The following is a 24,494-nucleotide window of genomic DNA, read 5'->3' on the forward strand; positions in this document are numbered from 1 at the left end:
CTCTCTCTCTCTCTCACACACACACACACACACACACACACACACACACACACACACACACACCTCCTTGACCTTAATTCTCTTGTCTGAAGAACATAGCAGAAGCACTTGTTCCCATCAGAGCAAAATCATTTCTTTCACTACCATCACTTAACTGCTTTGTCAAAGTCCGTTTCGATAGCAGGAATGCCACTCTTGAACATCTCCAGCTTCAAAAGGCATTTAATGAAATATCTACTGAGGCAACAATAATGTCCCTTCACACACACATTGTCCCATTTCATCCGCCTTTCCTATCAGACCTTTCTCATTTTCCATCACTATTAGCGTGTGCAGTCAACCCAAATTTCTCCTCTGTAAGAATTTGCTATGCCATAAAAAATCACTTTTGTTCACCTAGAAATACGTTTTGTATCTTTCACTGTTGTAGGGTGGCCAGATTTTTTATTTAAAAAAGGAGACATTACTGATAAACGGAAATGAGAAAAATGGGACAAAACAGGACACTACTTACAAATAAACGCACACACACAGTATTACAGACATCATAACATGAACTTGGGGGCTTCTGAATGCAGAGCATCACTATTAACTTTGCCCTTATCAAAAGATCTGGTATCTTGGAAGAGTTTTGGAGTGTTTAATAGGCGGTTGCAGAATTCCTTAGACTAATGTGTCGAAAAACGATCCTTGACACTTGCAGTTGCTTCAATAGTTTGAGTAGTAGGACAATTTTTTCATCAATCCAAAGGGAATTAACAATTGAAAAGACTATTTCCGTAACAGCATTTGTACCTGTTTTGCAAGAGCAAAACTCACAAACACCTCTATATTTATATATGAAATGCCTACATTTTTAAGTACGTAGAATACGTGAAGTCATCTCTTATCAGTATCCACATTATTTTTCCCCCATTCTTCAGGTTTTCTCGAACAGTTTTAATTTATCAAATAATTGATCTTCATTTGCCAGAATATATTGTCTTAAAGAATTTTCCAGACTTTTTAAGACCCCATTCCAGGATACAGAATTTTTCAATGTTATGCAATGAAATGATTTTGGAGGCTTATGTGGAGAAATTCACTTTCGTAAATAGCTAACAAAAGTGTCATAAAATAAATTTGTAATAGTTAATTGAGTGAAACCACCACCATTTCCTAAAGCAACACTGAAGAAACAGCTGACGTTTGTAACTTACCGCATTTCTTGTTTTTTTTTTTCTTTTCTTTTTTTTTCTTTCTTTAAGCAATTCTAGTTCCTCGGGTGATTCAGTAACAGAAATTTAGGTTACTTGCAACTTTTGGATTGAATTTGAAAACATTTTAAGTTGGCTTTGCATGAAATGAAACCAAAGTAATGACCGGGGTTCCTAAAAAAAACTGTCAGCAATGGAGGACACTTGTCCTGAGACATGAAACAAGACTTCAGAGGTTCATAACTATCAGTAAGTGTTGTAACTCCTCGCAGAAATGACAACCATCTAGTTTTTTTTATTTCCCAGAACCTGCTTGTATTTAGTAGCAAACAAATCACAAAATGATTTCAGTTCTTCCATATGCGCAGTATAAATATGAGAATATTAAATATTTTATCTATTACAGTTAATATATCGATAGGAATAATGTCTGCAGTTATTTGTATACCTCTGTGTACCAAATGGTCTATACTACCAATGTCTTGAATGTTCATTTTGGAATAAACACTGTTTGTCCTAGCCCTCTTGTACCCACCAAAATTAGTGTTACAGTTATCTACACAAAATGCAACAATCTTCTCAATTACATTATCCTTTCTTAAGAAGCTCAGGACATAAATAGCTAATAATTCTATTGTTTCTCCACCATTGTTCTGGAAATAGATTATTTTGTGCTGAATATCTTCTGTAGGGGTGAAATATGTGACTACAATTGGGGCTAGTAATTGTAAACTTTTGTGATCTGACGCATCAGCCATCACAGACATGTACTTAGTGTCTTTAAGTTCTGATTGCACTTCATGCATTGCGTATGGTGATAAAGCATCCAGTAAAATTGACTTGCACTTTGTCCTGGAATGTATGAATTTCTCTGATAATAAGAGCTGTGCAGCATATTGAACGGAATAAGTGGTTGTGCTTTGCAGTATGAAACAGTCAGCCCTTCTTCAGCAGTTATGTATTTATCTTGCTCAGTTTGTAATTGTTTCATACTTACAAAGGAAGTTATACTACTGGAAGTTCTCGCGAAAACTGCCACCAAGTGCTGTTTTTTCTTAATGTGTTGTTATTTCAGCATGCTTTCCTTGTTCACTGGAGAAAACTGAATGACATGAAGTACATTCTGCATTCGTAGACATTTATTTTGTTTCAAGAAAGGCAACTCTACTCTGAGTTTCAGAGAAAGTAAATTTTCTTTTCCCAGTCTTCACACACAGACATCTAAAACAAAGCAAAAAACAAATAGAATGGCCTGTGCAAGCTCGCCATGCTTCCATTGTTAAAAGCTGTTCTGTACTTTTTATTGGTATTTTTCTGTATACATTGAAAGACCGAGCCACTTGCAGCTACTGCCAATCTTTGGGATCTCAGAGTGTGTAGCAGATTATTGATTATCTACATTTTAATAATACACAGAAAAGTAAAATAAATTAAAGGGAATGGTTGACAACAGCAACTAATATATAAATAAAAGAATGCAGTCACGATTCAGTCCAATTTTCGAACTTTTGCTCTTCCTGCAATCTACTCACGTCTGTTGGTATATAGTCTCAGTGACGGGCCATGGCAGGGGCGCCGACTTATAAAAAATATTGGCAGGACCCATACTGGGATCTTGCCTCGAGAAATCTTCTAAATTTTAGATGGAAAAATAGTGAGTTTTAAAGTTTTTTTTTTTTAAGCGTTTTAGTCACACGATCAACATTAGAACCCAAAAACTGGATTCTCGATAACTCGACACTCCGGAAAACTCGACAGACCTGACACATTTTTTGGCTTTGGAAAAGAAACAGAACACACACACATGGTATTTTTGTAAAAAGCTAATTTAATTTACAGTAATAATCATGCTTATAGACTATTACAGAGCGGTGAATGTAAAGCTCTGAAAAGACTAAAATTATATTTAAATAAATCCTAAACTATCGTTAAAAGAATAAAACATAAAATATTGCTGTCGCACAGTAATAGCACTTTGATTAATAAGTGAAATAGCTAATTTAAGCTTTCTTTGAATAAGACTCAGGTTTCATTAAATAAAAACAATATCTCAAAGTTAATGCTTTAATACAGTTAATAAAGTTAATACAGTATGCCTAATACTTTCAGTAAAAAAGTATGTAAATAGCAGATTTTAATTGGGTCTTACACCCTAAAAATATTTAAATAACTAACAGTACTATAGTAATACAGTACTAGACTAGTACTAATATTTTGAAACTGAAAATTTAACATTATGTATGTATTTAATTCTCTAGTTTATAATGATGTTTAATATTTCTCTAAATTCCATTATTAAGTCTAGAGTGTCTTTAAAGGTGCAGATGTCGACTGTCTGACTGGATTACTAAATATGAAGTTGTTGATGACTGATCGGATATCCAATTAATCCAAAACATCTTGGTGGGCATGAAGAACAGCCAAGTTGTTCAGTCGCTTCTGTTCCATTGTTGATCAGAGATATGACTTCAGACATCTAAGGGTGCTAAATGACCATTCAGCTGTTGCTGTCATTATTGGAACCACTTGGAGAAGCTTACTGCACAACATTTCTCCAGTTGCAGGCTATTGTGTAATGTACTTTCTTACATCACACTTGTTTTATAAGACCAGTTGTTTTTTATTAGCGATATCGGCTAATATATTAAAGTGTAAGTGCAGTCTCTCAATCTCTAGGTCATTTTTGAAAAACTCCGTTGATTTTTTTTTCCCCCCAAGTTTGTTTCACCTCTGTTTACTAAAAACAAGCACTCTTGTTCTACTGCAATGACCTGTATGATTCCAGTTGAAGCAAACTGCTCACTAATGCAAGATTGCACCGTTTCACAAACTTCAGTGTAAATAACTTTGTACTATTCCTTTGGTGTTTTGAAAGTGTACGGTGAGCTGGCTTCGTTGTTTTCTTACTTCTTTGGTATGCTTCAATTTCAAGGAAGCAAAGGATCATCAACTTGTGAAGGTTTTTCTTGTAAACACAGTTCCCAAAAGTGTTCGGAACTATCATGTCTTCCATTCAATATACAAATCAAGCCCTCATATATTTTTTCCATATCAGCAACACTTAGATGAGGGCATTGAATTTTTTCATTGACATCCTCTACTGGGTTCATTACATGGCAATAAAGATGTAAAAAGAAATAAGTCTTGAATTATAACATTTACTCAAGGTAGCCTGCACATTTGTTACCTGCCACTGTTTTATCCTCTGCAGAAAATGTTTTAAAAAAGCTAGAAGTTCTTCACTATTCTCAAGATACTAGAAGCTCGCATAGTCCATAGAGTCGGGCAAAGGGGTCATAGACTAGCTTGGTCGTCGCTGCTCTCAAAGCGTATCCTTCTGATAAGTCCCATCGTTTTGTTCGAGACACTTACGGTGATTATTAAGTCCTTGGCTAAAGCCATAATATCCCTCATAGACGTAAGATGGCGGAGACTGTCTACAACTGCAAAGTCTAAACTGTGAGCAGTGTTGTGCACATAACATGCTTTTGGTTGTATATCCAAAACTAACATTTTTTTGCTCCTTTGAACTTACCTCTCATATTCGAGGCACCATCATAGCAATGTTCTCTTAAGTTATTCATTGACAAATGAAGACGAGCAAAAAGTCTTAAAATACTAAACAGAGTTTGTGATTCAATGTTGGGGGTCTCGTATAAGCCAATAAAGTCTTTTTTGATGTTTAAGGAATCATCAACAGTACAAATACAAAATGTCACTTGTTCGTGAATCGAAGAATCACTTGTCTCATCAACCATAATAGAAAAATGTTCGGTCTTCTTGACTGAAGCCAATAACTTTCTCAACACAGACTCTCCTAGTAGATCAATGATCTCCTTTTGAACATCGTGGGACGTCCACTTATACTCCGAATGCCCTAACCGATCTTTAAACTCAGGTATGTCATTCTTTCGGAGTTCCAACAACTGAAAGAAATTTGAGTTTACATCTTAGTGCCTTCTAATTGCTAGTCCTTGTCGGCATAGAAATTGCACAGTAGTAAAAATTTCCTCAAGAGCTAAACTGCCTTTCTTCATATCACTATCTAACTGTTCATTCAATTGGGAGGCCAAACTTCGGTTAGTGATAGAATTTAGTTTCAGAACATCTTCTTCATGCATAAACGTATTTTCATGAAGATGGAATTTTTCCAAAACCTTTTTCCAGTTAGAAAACCCTACAGAAGTAAATGCATCATCAATTTTTTTTTTTTTTTTTTTTTTTTTTTTTTTTTTTTTTTTTTTTTTTTTTTGAAGAAAATTGTAATAGATTTTTAGCATCTGTCTCTTTGCAGGTTTTGCAAAAATACTTTTTCGGTAGATGCTTCAATTCTAGCCATGTATATTTGATCAACCAAGACTTCTGAAATGATCTTCCTTTACTGGATTGTCAATGTTTTGGCTGTGAACAGTTCTCACCTGAAGATGAAGATGAAGCAATTGATGACACAATAATTGTTGGAGGTTGACTTGCAGTATCAGCAACTTACAAGCGCATGTTTTTTATAATAAATTTATCAATTATGAACTTAATTCACAATACACTAAAAGACTAAAGTTAACGAATAAAATATAGTCATATAAAATAGTCCACTAGACACTAAAGTCAGAACACTAAACACTTCAGCAGCATGCACTGAACGAAACTATCCACACTGAATGACTGTGACAGCAGGATGGGCTTTATGTTTCCGCAGCGTTGTAATGTCTCGAAGTGTCAAGGCAATGCGAGGCAAAGAGTTCCAGCACTTCTGCTCCAGTCCTTTTGATGTCGCCATGGCCGCAGCGCTGGCCTGCTGACGCCAGCTTTTACCCGAAGGTTCGTGCACTGGGACAAATTCTAAGTGTGCCCGCAGCACCGTAACAAACACTATCACTGGTAGCGCATGTACCTGGTATTCCAATGTATTAACAGTGTCTGAATTTCTAATTTGCAACCCACTTGGTAAATCATTAGTCTTCCACAAATAAAATATTGTTCTGGGTTCAGAATCTAGTAATCTTTTTTGAAAGATGACATTTTGGCTTTTGAATGTTACCTTTACTTAACAAGCAACATTAATATTTGTGCACGGTATCCACATAAGTACAAGCACTTTTATTGCAAACCTGTTCAAATACAACAAGAGTTTGTAAGATGATAGAATTTAGTGCTATTTCCTCCTCTGTTTCACAAAATTGTCAAATTTTAAACAAAACATGGCTAGTTCATAGCTTTTCATGTGGCTCAAATGTCACCTAATTGTTCAAGCAATGTCAGTACTGTATCGTGCGCTTTGATGTGTCGGGAAGTCTTGAACCTGTATTGTTTGGCCAGCCCTGCATTTCTGAATCTGTATGTGACCTCCATAGCCAAAGTTTCATCTGTAAATGGAAGACAACCCTATATACTCCATTAAACAACACAAGAATATTAACCTGGGCCGGCCGGAGTGGCCGTGCGGTTCTAGGCGCTATGGTCTGGAGCCGAGCGACCGCTACGGTTGCAGGTTCGAATCCTGCCTCGGGCATGGCTGTGTGTGATGTCCTTAGGTTAGTTAGGTTTAATTAGTTCTAAGTTCTAGGTGACTGATGACCTCAGACGTTAAGTCGCATAGTGCTCAGAGCCATTTATTAACCTGGGCAGCAGTAGTTAAATCTGTGAATATAAGATGGCCTTGTATTTTTTTCGTACTACTTATTCTCACTTTCTGTACATACAATCAAATCATTTTTAATCCTGTTAATACTATTTTTTATTGTTTACCATATTACAGTTGTTGACACTTCTTAGGTTCCTATTATTTAAAAAAATACTATGTTGTGTAAAGCCCTAGTCTGATGTAAGAGAGGATCTGAAGGCCCCAATATGATCAGCTTAAATAAATAAATACAATGGACGGATAGGTACGGCTTTGAATCTAACTCTTCACTGCATTTTTTTCTCTTGAGACACCTTGCCTCTTCAGTTCTTTTGAGCTCACCAACAAATTCAAATCCTTCTGCAATCACAGTTACCTTAAATTTCAACATCACCTTACTAAGACTTTTAAATAATTCTCAAGTTACCAGTGTAATATTTATTCCAGTTGTCTGAGTGGAAAATTTACTACATGTATTAATTTAAAGCGGCCCATTGAAGCACCTAAAATTCAGAACAAGTTCTGAAGACCACTTATAACACTACTGCTCCACTTGTTATACCGACATGCAGTTTAACCTAGTGACAACAATGTTTATTTCTGTCACAAGGCAGCAGTAAATGTTACCCTCTGAGAGGAGTTTAGAGAATTGACTGGGTTTGCCTAATGGAAAATAGGTATCAAACCTTAATTTCGTAAGAATAGCTGTAGGTAGTTAACAGAAAGAAAATAATTTTGAAAAAAGTAGCAGTAACAGATTACTGTTAACTGAAATAGTTATACGGTCACCAGCCTAATTAGGCATAATAATGTAAAAGCATTACTTCTAAAAAACCTAATTTTACTAATTCAAAACGAACTGTCATTAAATTGTTTTCTGTGAATTGCAGTGAACACACCCAGATGGACAAATTACACAGTGGTCAGCACCAGTTGTCACTTTAGCAGTTAAGCATTAACAAGATTTGCAAATGAGCCCTTTTTCTTGTTTACTTTAATCATTACTTTTTCCTTTAACTAATATAGCCTAAACTTGCTCTTCACAACCCACACAGGACCAGATAGCACATGATAATAGTAGAGTACAATTAATACACACATTTACTACACAAAAGCAATAAGGAGACACAGTATACAAACTTTCTACTTTTGCTCCTCAGTAAAGTTCATTTTCTAGTTAATTTTCGAAATACTCAAACATAAATAATCTCTTTTATATGTCTGAAAAAAAAAGTAAATTTCACCGTGCACATTAAGAGTACTGACATAACTTTGCCACACATCAATAAAATGCACTGTGAAACTGTTAATGCTTTTTATGCAAAGGACACTCTCGGATTTCATCACTTAAAGGAGAGGATCCTACTTGAATAAGTGCACAAGATGGACACATTGTTCAAACGCATTTTGAATATTAGGATTATATTTTCTCAGAACCAAACACAACATTACTGGTTCATACAGTAATACAGTTCTGACCTTTCGTATGTGTGACGAAGTGGTTGCGCAAGTGTGGTGGCGAGCATGTGGCGGCTAGGTGGTCTTTCCATTGGCAGTAATTAGCTCTATTTACTTCTTCTTGGCATTGTTAATATTTTTAGAGCTTTACCCAAATCGAGAGCACCATTTTACAGCCGTGTATTAAACCCGAGGCCTTTCCATCTCAGTTGCAGTACTGTAAGTCTTGCTCGGCACCTGCACTGTTCACTCATTGGGTACTGGTTGCCAACTGACTACTGTGCTTTCTCACTTGCCGCCCAGACTGAGTGCCATATCCACCTTTTCCTAGCAAGCCAACTCACTTCCGTTGCAGAGGGGAACTACTTTGGGTTTCTCTTTATACATTACAAAGTCCCTTTGTATGAACCAGTTATTACCTAGTTGCCAGCAAACATATTTTAAAAAATCTCATTATTTAAACATATTAAGAAGTCAACACAAATATACATAATGAAATACCACTTCTCTCCAAATAATACAAAGAACTTTACTTGCAAAGAGTAAACATGTCACACTACCTTTCCACTTCATAGACCAAAGACATTTCATAATAAAGAATATATACTTGACATTATGCAGAATTAATCAGTACAAGTTATTTACAATATTGATCGTAGTGTTACACACTATGGTATTCATTTTCTGCTGTATCAGAAAAGTTCACAATTTTGCTTAGGTGCGACCATTAAGCCCCACACAATACAAATAAATAAGAACACAGAGTTCCTTGTATTACACAAAACTGCAAAAAATTAGTTTCTGAAGAAATTTCCTGTTCAAAATTGTTTGTGCATGCCGTTTTTGTACAGTTGGTTTTTGTATTATTACACAAATAACATTTTTTGTTCTTTTTATCTACCCAGACATATTTTGACACCTACATGTCATTGGTTCTGGGTCAAATTTCTTTCTGTAAAATATAATGCAAAGTTCATGCTTATTTATCAACTTTAGGCCTAAAAACTATAACATGATTATTTTATTTATGTTGCTCAACTGAAAAGGCTTTTTCATGTCTTTTTTGTCATTTTGATAGTATGCCATCTGCAAAGCAGTCACAAGGAAATTTTGTTTATTTTTGAAATCCTTTTCCTGGGTAGCTTTATATTAAGATGGTGCACAAGTTCGTAACATTTTTGTTTTAGATGTTGGTAGTGCAGTTGATGTGGGTTTATTTATCAATTGTCATTTTTCATTTGTAGTTCACTGTTCCTATTTGAGTTTACGTATTGTAATTTTGTAATTTGGAGATAGTGAGTGGAGCTATGGATGCTAGAAAATGGATTGCGAAGTGGAGAAATTGTAACATTCCTGACACATTTTTCCATTTGACACCAGTAGAGGCGTGCCAGCAGCGGAGGCAGCCAGAAACACTTGCACCATGTATGAAGATAATGTCATTGGACAGAGTATGGCGAGAAAACGGTTTTCTCATTTCAAAGACGATAGTTTTGATATTAGTGATGACTCTCCATGTTCAGGAAGACCTACTGGGTTTGGTGAAGATAGTTTAAACACATTAATCCACAGTGATCAGTGTACTCAAGAACTGGCAAATGTGATAAACCATGATCATACCACAATTGTGACATTTGCATGCAATGGAGAAAGCTTCAAAAATTGGATGTATGAGTACCGTATGCTCTAAGCCAAAATCACAAAAATTGGCGGTGGCCATATGTGAATCCCTGCTTTCTTGTCATAAATTGGCTTGTGAACAACATGAAACATTTCTGTCCTCTATTGTTATTGGTGATGAGAAATGGTGTCATTATCCAACATAAAGTAAAGAAAAGAATGTTTGAGCCCGACCATAGCAGCAACTCCTTGTACAAAGGTCTGTGTGCATCCACAAACGATAATGTTATGCATCTGATGAAACAGCGATGGTGTAGTGTATTATGAATTGCTTCCCCAAGGTGTAACCATCACTGCTGACATTTATTGTCAACTGAGATGTCTTGCAGAGACAGTCCAAGAACAACAACCAGGAAGACTGTGTGAAGTGATGCTACTCCATAATAATGCGCGCCAGGTTTTTGCTAGATTGACAAACACTATACAGGAGTTTGGTGGGAAGTCATTCCGCACCCAATTATTTTTCACCTGATTTTGTACCCTCAGATTTTCACCTTGTCCTCTCTCTATCAAACAGCCTTTGAGAAACTTCTGTTATGGATGAAAATGCGCTCCGAACATGACTCGAGGAGTTCTTCGCCTGAAAACCATGCGATTTCTATAGTCGCAGAATCAAAAAGTTACCCGCATTTGGGCACACTGTTGTAAATAGTGAAGGAGAATATATTACAGATGACTAAAGTCATGTTTGTTAAGCTTATGGAAAATTGCTACAAACTTGTTCACCAACCAATTATATGTTAGCATACTTAAATTTTCTGGCCTGTTGTGTGTGTCTGATGACAATTGTATTGCTATTGTGTACACTGATTTGTTGCCATTTTTTCATATAATTTCAGTCTCACCTTTTTTCTACACACATCTTTCACGAAATGTAACCTGCACAGATATTTATTTCTCCATAGTTATTGAAAGAAGCTATTTTATTTGTGGTGCTCACTTGTTAATCATTTTGTTTACCTTTAGTCTAATACTAATTTTGGATGTTTCGTAAACATTTAAGACTTTCCTTCTGTGTTTCATTGTTTTTTTGTCTGTGGTAGTTCTCTTATACTGTGTGTTTTTATAGAAACTGTTGCTTTCTCTGAGGAACTTACCATTTTCAATATTGTTTGGTGGTTGTTTTCTTGTATGAAATGATAAGTAAAATTAGTTGTATTGTCACCTTTTAAGGCACTTATGTGTTCAGAATATCTAGTTTTAAAATTTCTGCACGTGTGGCCTATGTAGACAGATTGGCGTGAACTACAACTTAACTGATAATATTCCAGTTTTGGAGAGTTTGTTTGTGGAGGTGTTCTTAATGTTTAGATTTTTCTGTACTGTGTTGTTCATGTGGAATGATATTTGTAGTCTTTTGTATCTTTAGAATGTTCTCCACTCTGTGGGCATTTTTGTTGCTTATATGTATGTGGAATTCTGTGTTCTTTGTAAGGTGTTCCTGATTACCTGAGTTTGTCAAGCATTTGTGTCCCTTGCTCTTTGTTGTGGCCGGTAATTTGTTCAGTTTGTTCGTTTTTAATTTGCTTTTTTATTTTGTTGTTCAGTTTGTTTATTATTTGTGTATTGAACCCATTGCCCCTTCTGTCTGGTGTATTATGTAGGTCATGTGTGTAGCTGAGTTTGTCCAGTGGAGTTCTGTTGAGACTGTGTAGCACACACCTGAAACTTGGAAATTTGTGTGCTTGAGGATGATAGGAATAATTGTGAATGGTTGTACTTGTCACTGTAGGTCTCATGAATATTCCAAAAAAGCGCTGGCAGGTCGATAGACACACAAACATACACACAAAATTCAAGCTTTCACAACCAGTGGTTGCTTCATCAGGAAAGAGGGAAGGAGAGGGAAAGACGAAAGGATGTGAGTTTTAAGGGAGAGGGTAAGGAGTCATTCCAATCCCGGGAGTGGAAAGCCTTACCTTAGGGGGGGGGGGGGAAGGACAGGTATACACTCGCACACACACCCATGTCCAACTGCACATACACAGACACAAGCAGACATTTGTAAAGGCGAAGAGTTTCGGCAGAGATGTGAGTCGAGGCGGAAGTACAGAGGCATAGATGTTGTTGAAAGACAGGTGAGGTATGAGCGGCGGCAACTTGAAATTAACGGAGGTTGAGGCCTGGTGGATAATGAGAAGAGAGGATATACTGAAGGGCAAGTTCCCATCTCCGGAGTTCTGACAGGTTGATGTTAGTGGGAAGTATCCAGATAACCCGGATGGTGTAACACTGTGCGAAGATGTGCTGGCCGTGCACCAAGGCATGTTTAGCCACAGGGTGATCTTCATTACCAACGAACACTGTCAGCCTGTGTCCATTCATGCGAATGGACAGTTTGTTGCTGGTCATTCCCACATAGAAAGCTTCACAGTGTAGGCAGGTCAGTTGGTGAATCACGTGGGTGCTTTCACACGTGGCTCTGCCTTTGATCGTGTACACCTTCCGGGTTACAGAACTGGAGTAGGTGGTGGTGGGAGGGTGCATGGGACAGGTTTTACACCGGGGGCGGTTACAAGGGTAGGAGCCAGAGGGTAGGGAAGGTGGTTTGGGGATTTCGTAGGGATGAACTAAGAGGTTACGAAGGTTAGGTGGACGGCGGAAAGACACTCTTGGTGGAGTGGGGAGGATTTCATGAAGGATGGATCTCATTTCAGGGCAGGATTTGAGGAAGTCGTATCCCTGCTGAAGAGCCACATTCAGAGTCCGATCCAGTCCCGGAAAGTATCCTGTCACAAGTGGGGCACTTTTGTGGTTCTTCGGTGGGAGGTTCTGGGTTTGAGGGGATGAGGAAGTGGCTCTGGTTATTTGCTTCTGTACCAGGTCGGGAGGGTAGTTGCGGGATGCGAAAGCTGTTTTCAGGTTGTTGGTGTAATGGTTCAGGGATTCCAGACTGGAGCAGATTCGTTTGCCACAAAGACCTAGGCTGTATGGAAGGGACCGTTTGATGTGGAATGGGTGGCAGCTGTCATAATGGAGGTACTGTTGCTTGTTGGTGGGTTTGATGTGGACGGACGTGCGAAGCTGGCCATTGGGCAGATGGAGGTCAACGTCAAGGAAAGTGGCATGGGATTTGGAGTAGGACCAGGTGAATCTGATGGAACCAAAGGAGTTGAGGTTGGAGAGGAAATTCTGGAGTTCTTCTTCACTGTGAGTCCAGATCATGAAGATGTCATCAATAAATCTGTACCAAACTTTGGGTTGGCAGGCCTGGGTAACCAAGAAGGCTTCCTCTAAGCGACCCATGAATAGGTTGGCGTACGAGGGGGCCATCCTGGTACCCATGGCTGTTCCCTTTAATTGTTGGTATGTCTGGCCTTCAGAAGTGAAGAAGTTGTGGGTCAGGATGAAGTTGGCTAAGGTAATGAGGAAAGAGGTTTTAGGTAGGGTGGCAGGTGATCGGCGTGAAAGGAAGTGCTCCATCGCAGCGAGGCCCTGGACGTGCGAAATATTTGTGTATAAGGAAGTGGCATCAATGGTTACAAGGATGGTTTCCGGGGGGGTAACAGATTGGGTAAGGATTCCAGGCGTTCGAGAAAGTGGTTGGTGTCTTTGATGAAGGAGTGGTTGGTGTCTTTGATGAAGGATGGGAGACTGCATGTAATCGGTTGAAGGTGTTGATCTATGTAGGCAGAGATACGTTCTGTGGGGGCTTGGTAACCAGCTACAATGGGGCAGCCGGGATGATTGGGTTTGTGAATTTTTGGGAGAAGTGCACGGTGTACGGCCAGCACATCTTGGCACAGTGTTACACCGTCCGGGTTATCTGGATACCTCCCACTAACACCAACCTATCCGAACTCCGGAGATGGGAACTTGCCCTTCAATATATCCTCTCTTCTCGTTATCCACCAGGCCTCAATCTCCGCTAATTTCAAGTTGCCGCCACTCATACCTCACCTGTCATTCAACATCATCTTTGCCTCTGCAGTTCCGCCTCGACTCACATCTCTGCCCAAACTCTTTGCCTTTAAACATATCTGCTTGTGTCTGTATATGTGTGGATGGATATGTGTGTGTGCGGGCGAGTGTGTACCTGTCCTTTTTTTCCCCCTAAGGTAAGGCTTTCCGCTCCCGGAATTTGAATGACTCCTTACCCTCTCCCTTAAAACCCACATCCTTTTATCTTTCCCTCTCCTTCCCGATGAAGCAACCGTGGGTTGCGAAAGCTTGAAATTTTGTGTGGGTGTGTGTGTTTTTTTATTGTGCCTATCTACCAGCACTTTCCCGTTTGGTAAGTCTGTCTGTCTGTGTGTGTGTGTGTGTGTGTGTGTGTGTGTGTGTCTAGCAAAGTGGTAAGATGGTGCAGTTTTTTTAGTTAATTAGTGGTGTAATTGGACTGTTGTGTTTATGTATTTTTGGCAAACTATTTAGGATTCTTTTGCTTCTTACATTTTGCTTGAGCTATTGTAATGGAAACTTTGAGAGTTTTTATAAGTTTTTGTATGTTTCTTTGGTACCTTGTGGTGGACCACTGATTAATTTAATGATGTTCTCTTCCATGAATTCTTTTGTTTTGCTGATTTATTCTGCCTCTCTCTCGCAAGGACTCGTGTATTCCCTTTACCTGCCTTGGTGATGACTGCTTTATGTTCTTGTAGTATTTTTGTTTAGTTTTCTGGTTATGTTTTGTTTTGTTTTTGTATTAATGTGGGTTTTATTCCCATCTCTTCTGCTCCAGCTCCCTTGTTAAGTTGGCACTGAATTCTGATTTTTCCAACTTTTCTTCTTGTTTTATTGTGTTTTGTTTCTGTGGCCAGGTTTTCTATTTCCTGTGTGATGTGTTTGTGTTTGTTATATTTGAGCTACTTTTTGAGTAATTGTCTTTCTTGCTTTGTCAATTCTGTGTCAGTTAAATTTACATATCTGCCATGGTACTTGTGTTGGGTAACCATTCTGTCTTCTTTAGTCATTGTTGTGTTTGATTTCGTGATGTGATTCAGTTTTTTGTTTTGTGTTTCTTCCTTCTTTTTCATTAGTGTTTCTGTGCGTCACTTGATTTCTTTTTTGTGCGATGTCATTAAAACGGGCAGATGTCTTTATGAGATTAGCTAATTCAAAATGTGTTCTACAGGGTCCGGCATAAAAAACTCCCCGATTACAAAGTAACGTGCAGCGGACAGTAGAAGGAGCAGAGTGGTGGGGGGCGCGTCGTTAAGTAGCTGCCTACGTGCCGTTTTCAGTGTACGCCATGGCGTGGTCTGGTGAACATCGTGCCTTCGTAGTGGAAGATTTTATTCAAAATGGCGAATCGCCTATTAATACTCAACGTGCTTTTCGCGTTCGCTTTGCGCTCGGACGACGGGACCCTGTTCCCGATAAGAAAACAATTTATTCTTGGGTTGCTAACTTTCGTGAGACAGGTTCCGCATTAAAAAGGAAACCACCTGGACGACCACGGACTGCAACAGGCCCCGGAAATGTTGATGCAGTTAGAGCTTCAGTTCAACAATCTCCTCGACGATCCGCTAAAAAGCATGCGGCAGCATTACGGATATCTGATCGAAGTGTGAGAAGAATCTTGCATCGAGATCTTAAAATGCATCCTTACAAAATTGTAACTACGCAGGAACTGAGTGAACGAGACTGTGGTGTCCGTGTAAGTTTGTGCCAAGACCTTCTTCGGAACATTCGTCCCAACGATATTGTGATTTTTTCTGATGAAGCACACTTTCACCTTGCCGGAACAGTGAACAGCCAAAATTGCAGGTACTGGTGTGAACACAATCCCCAAGAACTTCATCAACGACCACTTCATAGCCCTAAAGTAACAGTATGGTGTGCTGTTTACAATTCCGGAGTGATCGGTCCTTACTTTTTCGAAGAAAATGACAGGAATTTAACCGTCAACAGTGAACGCTATTGTGCCATGCTCTGCGACTTTCTCCAACCGCAACTAAGGGAGCTTTTTGGTGAAATAGAGAACGTGTGGTTCCAGCAAGATGGTGCTACAGCCCACACAGCACGGCAGTCACTGGCATTGGTGAAGGAAATGTTTCCTGGACATGTGATCTCGTTGCGTGGAGACATTGGCTGGCCCCCACGATCGCCGGACTTAACGCCCTGTGATTTCTTTCTTTGGGGCTATTTAAAAGCAAAAGTTTATGAACAACGTCCACAATCTTTACGAGCCCTGAAAGAAGCAATTACACAAGAGGTTGAAGCTATTCCACCTGAAATGACTCAAAGAGTAATGAATAACTTCAGGGAAAGACTCAAACAGTGTGTCGACAGTGCAGGAAGCCATTTAAGGGATGTTTTATTTAAAAAGTAAGACCATAAGAGTATTTTCTAAAATGGCATAATATGTACTTTTATTTAGTATAAATAAAATTGTTCTACCTTATTTGGTTTTGTTTTTATTAGCTTTCCTTAAAGGGGAGGTTTTTCTGCCGGACCTTGTATATGACTGAACATAGAGCTACTGTTTTTTCGGCATATAGGAATTTCATCTTGTAACCAAATGATTTGTTTTTCTTTTGGCTACTTGTGCTGCAGATGACCTGCTGTTTACATTGACTTTTACAAAACCAGGAATTCTATTATTACTCAGACAGAGTTAGTTAAACTTGATATAGAGGAGAGTTTTGCGTAACTGTACTGTTACATCCTTGAGTTATTGTAGAACTTTGAGGGAAATGCTTGGCATGGCTTTGAGAGAATCATCTTGCTTACATTGATTGGAAGCTCCTGCTAAGGTTGTTTTTGCAATTTTTAACTTAGGTTTTCTTGTACTCTGCCTATGCAAAACACAATATAGTTCATTTTATTTACCCTGACACATTTCAATGCCTGTGTGTCATCTTCTGAGGCTCAAATTTATTTAGGAAAGTATAATAGTGAGTTCAGGGATGTTTATTAATTTTAGGCCTAATAACTACAAGTGTTTTGTTTGGATTCTTCATCTGAAAAGTGTGTTGCTAGCGAAAATGCATTTTTTCTCATTTTTGAGAGCGTATTGAGGTGTAAAATGTCTTTCAAAGAGTGAGATTTTCCACGTCCTTGATATCCATTGGCCGATGAAAGATGTTCTTGGGTTAAGGAAGTTAGTAAGTAGGAAGCGCCCTACTTTCAGGAATTTTTTTGATGGTTTATACAGATTGGAATTGTACCAATCCTGTGCTATTGGTGATGCAGCCCATGGAATGGTGCTTCTACCTGCTGAGTGGAGTTTTTTTTCTCCATAGGGTGGCAAGGGAAGGGCATGAAGCACATGTGACCTCCATAATACCAATGAAATCATTGCAGGATTGATGATCAGATTTTATTGTACTATTGTTCTGAGTCTTGTGTGAGACAGATGTATGACAACATCTTGCTGGAATGTAACACATGGGACAGTTGATTCTTTAAGAGAAGTAGTTCTACATTATAGGAAATAATAAGAGTTCAACTTGTCTGCGTGTGTCATTTCACTGGAACAAGAAAATTCTCTTTTAGCATCTTTGATGCAATGAATTGAAGTCCACAGGGGAGAAGCTGTGTCATGTTTCAAGGGTACTGAACAGCAGGAGCCTTACATCACTGGTATTGCATGAAGACAGCGAGAAAAAGTAAGAGAAGAAAGAAACTTAGCAAGATACAGAAGTTACAGATTGACTGTGGCTACTGAACTGTTTCAATAGCCTATTCATAACATCACCATTAGGGAAATAAAGACCAAGAAGACATTCCAGTATCATCTGCAAAGTAGTCATGAAGAAATTTTAGTATTTTTGAAATACTTTGTAAATGAACTTAGTATTATATTTTACAGATATTAATTTGATCCACACAAGATGATATTTAGTTGTCAAAATATGCCTGGGTAAATAACAGGAACTAATTTGTGTTTTTCTTAAGGCAAAGCTTTAAAAAGACCTAAATTTTAAATTGCAAATACTGTAAAAACATGAACAGGTGCTTTCAACCTGAGCAAGATGGGCCTCTTTCATTCTTTTATCATAATTTTCATTTCACACGTGGCAAGTGTAAATAATGATACTGAATTCAGTATGCGTAATTAAAAGTCCCCTTTTATATCTAAATGATGTGACTTACCGAACGAAAGTGCTGGCAGGTCGATAGACACACAAACACACACATGAAATTCAAGCATTCGCAACAAACTGTTGCCTCATCAGGAAAGAGGGAAAGATGAAAGGATGTGGGTTTTAAGGAAGAGGGTAAGGGGTCATTCCAATCCTGGGAGCGGAAAGACTTACCTTAGGGGGAAAGAAGGGGTATATACACACACACACACACACACACACACACACACACACACACACACACACACACACACACACACACACACACATATCCATCCGCACATACACAGACACAAGCAGACATTTGTCAAAATGATATATTTTTCCCACGTGGAATGTTTCCCTCTATTATATAAAAGTCCCCTTTTGACGTCCAAAGTCTCAGGCTTTCCACCATATAACTTGACAGTTTTCCATTTAGAACCCTAAGGAGTCTTTGTGCACCATACGGGTAGTTAACAAATGGCATTGAAACACCACAGGCATGTTGCATAAAACTAAGTAATGTTTTATGTATTCTTATTAGCTTGTACGATGACTTTAGGTATGTGACAATCTTTCAGTGTATGTTAATGCTTTGTAATGCGACATCAGTCCATGATTGTACCCAGGTGTGCCCACATGTTGTCAAGGATGTTTAGAGTATGCTGCAGTCATTTGACCGGGGAGCCCCTACACATCCTCCACACAGTCCCAATCTCTCCATATGTGATTTCCATATTTTTTCAGAGCCTTGAAGAAAGACATTTGTGACCATTGATTTACTTTGGATGAAGATGTGCACACCTGGGTACAGCGCAAACATTTTGCCAAGAGGACATTGACTGTCTTGTTCACAGTGGTATAAATATATTAACAGTTACGACGATTACTTGTGAAATAATTAACTATTTACTTAATGTTTTCCATCTGACTCATTTTCATTTGTTTGCCCCACGTATTAAAAACTAATTGGAGCCACCGAGGTAAAAATTTTACCAATACCAGAAGACAGCGAAGATACAGGATGTAATAGAGAATTTTCATATCACTATGATCTGTGTGATTGTAATTAGTACATAGTTAAGAAATTACAATACAGTGATGTGTTGTATAATAATATTCAATCATCATAAATAAAAATGACGAAGGTTTTTGCAACTATTCCCATTTCATAGTTTGCATTAATTTTACAATGTACAGCAAGCAGAAATGTCAGTAAGGCAAACATGATATGTGGGATAACAAGAGCAAGCATTGCATTTTTATTTTCTCAGTTGTTATTGTGCACTGATTAATTTAAAACTGTGTATATTTTTCTATTCTGCACACATAAGATAGAATTTCACATTTTTAGTGTATGATGCTTGTTGCAGTTTAAGAAGACAGTATCCACCATTATCTTTGCTGCAGCTTCAGAAACTGTTAGACACTGATCGTCTTGATAGCTCTCAACCAATTGATCTGACTGCTATTTGCAATACTGGGCTGTTTTCTATTGTCCCAGATCAGCATCACTACGGCTTTCAGTTAACAGATGAGGTGAGAGGAACTAAGTATGAAAATTCTTTCTTTCAGCTAGCACTGTTTGTGTAGAGCATTTGAAAAAAAAGTTTCCAACATACTTACCAATTATTTATTAAATTTCCAATTTCTTAAATACTCTACATAATATTATCATAGATAGAATTAAAACTGTAGCCAGATGTGTGTGTTAACTATTTCAATAGTGTGCCACTTTAAAACATATTTTGAGAATACTGCATACAGATTTTTCTGACCACAGGAGAACATTTTCAGTTTACTTACTGCTGGAAACGGAGATAAAGTTTCATGCAATATAATTTTAAATGTGTAGGTGAATATTAATTCTGACATCTTGTATACAATTGAATCTGATCAAAAGTCAGTCACAGATATTGTGTGTAAATAAAACGTAACATTCCATTTCAATGCCAAAATCCTTTCTTGTCCTTCATGACCACTGCATTGCACACATTATGCCTTTCCATTGATCAGTCTCTAAGACTCCTATAGCTTTGCTGGTGATGTGAAATAGTTCATAGATTGTCAAATTTCTTGCTGTAACTATTTTTGGTCTCTCTGATAATGAGCTAAGCTTTTGCCAGAGCAATGTGAAATGCTGCAAGATTGTCATCAGATGGATAACATTGGAACTTTCACAGTGCTGCTCCCCTGTTACTGACCCTGGAATAGGCCATCTGCAAAGTTTAATGGAGTACTTCAGGATAGAAACATCTGCAGCCCTGTGGATGACAGTAGTTGTATGTTCTATCATTTCCTGCTTGTGTAGTATTTAAGTCTGAATACAGCCAAGTGCTGTAAAAGTGTCAATTTGGCTTTGTTTAACATACATTTAGATGGCTTGTTAGGTGGTGTTGCTTCACCTGGCTGGTGGATCCGCAGGGGAAAATGGTCACTAGGGTGCAAATCATCTTCCATTCCCCTACGGGGATTATTAACTAGCACAGGATAGCAGATATCACTTACCACGAGGAAACTCTCCATTAACTGTGCAAGAGCAAACAGTCAAATTCTTGGCCTGGAACACAGGCAGCATTGACATGAATGAAGCTTTGTTTCACACTGATAAATGTTGTGCAAAGATGAATTCAAAGAGTTAGCTTGATATGCAGATTAGTTTTGTTTGTATGGATTTTCAGAATAGTTGTGTGTGTTTCTTTCAAATGGATTCATTGGGATACTGCACTTTACTGTTGATAAAAATTATTCCAGAGCCTTATGCCAAAGCTTTATAAGAAGTTTATAACTTCATTTTCAATAACTATGACATAGTTAGCTCACTTCAAATGCAGTATTACTTCTCTCAAAAATGATTTATAGAAGGAAGTCCCAAAACTGTAACCATCCATGAAAACATTGAGAAAGTGCCCAGTATCATATTAGACAAGGTAGAATGTAAAGGTGATTGTACAAACTGACACTGAAGGCATATCAGAAGGATGAAGATGGTCACTCTGCATGACAAATCAACTTTCAGAAAGCTTTGTGCAAGCTGATTACCCCATCAGTTGAATGCTGACCACATAGACATTTGACAATAAATTTCTTGGCAATTTTTTGAGACACACAAAAAAATTATAATTTATTCTGTAAGTTGGTTTTTAACTCTGGATCAGATTTGGGTTAACCACTTCACCAAAAGCAAAACAGCAATAAAAACATTGCAGGAAACTCAATGGCCCTATACCAGAGGGGATGAAGTTGATTCCTTCTCAACAGTTATGGCCAGTATTTTGTAACTCCTGTGTATCAGAAGGGTAAAAGAACAGATCTGCAAAATTACAGATCAATATGCTTAACATCGGTGTTGCAGAATCCTAGAGCATATTCAGAGTTCAAATATAATAAATTTCCTGGAGGCTGAAAGGACAAATCAGCACAGCTTTAGAAAGCGTTGCTCGTGTGAAACCCGGCTTGTTCTATTCCCTCTCAATATATTGCGAACTATAGACAAAGAGCAGATTGCAGACTTCCAGATTTCCGAAAAGCATTCAACACAGTACCCCATTGCGACAAGGGTAACATCAGGAATGCTTCAGGGAAGTGTGATAGGACTACTGCTGATTTCTATATACGTAAATGAAATGGCAGACAGAGTGGGCAGCACTCTACAGTTTTTTGCTGACGATACTGTGATGTACAGGAAGGTGTCAAAGATAAGTGACTGTAGATTGATACAAGATGACCTAGACAAAATTTCTACTTAATGTGATGAATGGCACTTGGCTTTTAATGTAGAAACATTTAAGCTAATGCAGATGAGTAGAAAAAACAAACCCATAATGCTCAGGTACAGCATTAGTTGTGTCCTGCTTGATGCAGTCGTGTCGTTTAAATATCTGGGCTTAATGCTGTGAGGCAATATGAAATGGAACGAGCATGCAAATATTGTGGTAGGGAAGGCGAATGACCGATTTTGGTTTATTGTGAGAATTTAGTAAAGTGTTGTTCATTGGTGAGGAGACTGCATATAGGACACTAGTGCAACCTATTCTTGAGTACTGCTTAGGTGTCTGGGATCTGCACCAGAAAGCATTCAAAGAAGACATTGACACAGTTCAGGAGCAAGCTGCTAGATTTGTTACTGGTAGGTACAATTAGCATGGAAACATTACGGATATGCTTTGGGAGCGCAAGTAGGAATCCCTGGAGGGAAGAAGACATTCATTTTGAAGAACATTACCGAGAAAGTTTATAGAACCGGCACATAAAGCTGACTTCAGAACAATCCTACTGTAACTGACACACATTTTGCATAGGGACCACAAAGATAAAAGAAATTAGGGCTAATACGTAGGCATACAAACAGTCGTTTTTCCCTTGCTCAATCTGTGAGTGGAACAAGAAAGGAAATGACTAGTTACAGTACAGGGTACCCTCCGCCATGCACCGTATGGTGCCTTGCAGAGTATGGATGTAGATGTACATGTAGATAAATACAAAATGTAATCTTCTGACTGACTGCCCTGTAAAGATTAAAATCATGCCTGAAAAATACTGCCAAAGTCTCCTGAATCAACTTTGTGGAAGAATGAATAAACCTGGACTCTAAATGGAAAAAAATAGGACAACATCTGCTCATAAACATGCCTCTACAACAGGAAACCTTAGGTATTTGCTGTATGAATTGGTGAAACATCTGTATTAGACAACAGATATGACCATCTCTGTTATCCAAAATTCCTATTTCTACATAAATTTATGGCTGGGGAAGTTTGGCAGCTCTAGATGAGTACATTGTAGACCTAGAAACAAACTTCATGGGTGGAATCTAGCCACTAGACAAATTTTGGACAAAGTGCATTGATATAAAATGTAAATATGCATAATAATAAGAGCATTTTTGGTCTAAATCAGAGTACTTAACCATCAGCTTGAGAAAATTTCACTTTGAAGTTTTTAATAATGAGAGGAGAAGCATGTAAAGTAGTCACAGCCACTGACATAATAGCTTTAATAACAAGCAGAGAATGGGACAAAAGCAGAATAACAACTACAAATAAAATTGTAAAAGAATGATAACTTATCTGTGAGACAGTTCAGTGTAACATTCAATTACTTTGCTGTCAACTCAGGAAAGCAGTTACAGGGTGTATACACGGACAAGAAAAAAATATTCTTGAATGTTTCCCAGATCTCCCAGTTAAAAATACACTTTTTTCCAGAGTGAAAGTACCTTTTTTACATGTTAAGTGACAATATACTTACCCTCAGAGCTGTAAAACTTTCAATCCTTTGATGCTAAAGGTTTTGTACACCTGTGTAGAACTACCTGGCATTTTCGGAAGTGAAACCTAGCAAAAAACAACATGTTTTGGAAAGATCTTTGATGCACAGCAATACGCACACTGCATACTTTTGTATTACAGACGTATAAATACAAATTCCACCAAATACAACACAGTAGATTCTGAAAAACTGCAAAATTGTGTTGTCATAGCTTATGTCACATGATCTCACCAGCCAATGACAGTGGATAATCAGAGCATAGAACATGTGATGTAGTCAGCTCATTGCAACATCACTGTTAAGTAGCATGAACACACAAAAGGACACGACATGTAATGTAGTCAGCCAATAGCAACATTGTTGTTAAGTAATATCAACAAACGACCAGGAAATGTTAATGGTTTAAATTAATGTAATACAGTATAGACAAAAGAAAAGCTAAGCTTTCACATACAATATTGTTAAATTGTTAAATCTGAGCCCAAGAGGGTAATCAATAAGCCAAAAATTGATTATTTTAGGACACTCCTCAGGCATTCACTGGACTGATGTTTACAGTGCTCATGGCATGAATGAAAAATATAACACTTTTGCTAATAAAGTGCTTACCTTATTCGAACTTAATATGGACATCAAAGCAAATATATTACAAGGAAAAGATAGTCATATCAGATAACAAAATAAAGACAATATGGGATATAGTGAAGGAGGAGACCAGTAGAACCAGACATGGAGAGGAACAAATAGCATTAAGAATAAATTATACTGTGGTGATAGATGTGTATAGTGTTGCAGAACTTTTTAACAAACATTTTATAACTGCTACTGAAAAGATGGGGTTGTCAGGTTCAGTAAATGCTGCTATGGAATACCTCAGACCAGACATTCCAAGTAACTTCCATAATACGAATTTGATCCTCACTACCCCAGCACTAATAATGTCCATCATAAAATCTTTAAAATCAAAAACATCTAGTGAGTATGATGAAATATCAACAAAGTTAATTGAAGAATATGATTCTGAACTAAGTAACATATTAAGCTATCTGTGTAACCAGTCGTTTATCAGTGGAATATATCCTGAATGGTTGAAATATGCTGAAGTTAAGCCACTGTTTAAGAAGGGAGATAGAGAAATAGCAGCAAATTTCCATCCAATTTCACTGTTGCCAGCATTCTCAAAAATTTTAGAAAAAGTAATGTACAATCAGCTTTATAACCATCTTATCTCAAATAACATACTGTCAAAGTCACAGT

At 37.9% G+C, this 24,494-nt stretch overlaps 1 protein-coding gene across 1 annotated transcript in view; it reads left to right on the forward strand.

The window, feature by feature from the left end:
• LOC126484436 (39S ribosomal protein L15, mitochondrial) overlaps positions 1–24,494 on the forward strand; it is a 60,793-nt gene that overhangs the window by 7,528 nt on the left and 28,771 nt on the right. Inside the window, exon 3 of the mRNA XM_050107953.1 lies at positions 19,340–19,505. Coding sequence (XP_049963910.1) covers positions 19,340–19,505 — 166 coding nt within the window. The remainder of the gene's footprint in view (positions 1–19,339; positions 19,506–24,494) is intronic.

This window comes from Schistocerca serialis, chromosome 6 (genome assembly GCF_023864345.2).
Source record: "Schistocerca serialis cubense isolate TAMUIC-IGC-003099 chromosome 6, iqSchSeri2.2, whole genome shotgun sequence".
Classification (NCBI taxonomy): domain Eukaryota; kingdom Metazoa; phylum Arthropoda; class Insecta; order Orthoptera; family Acrididae; genus Schistocerca; species Schistocerca serialis.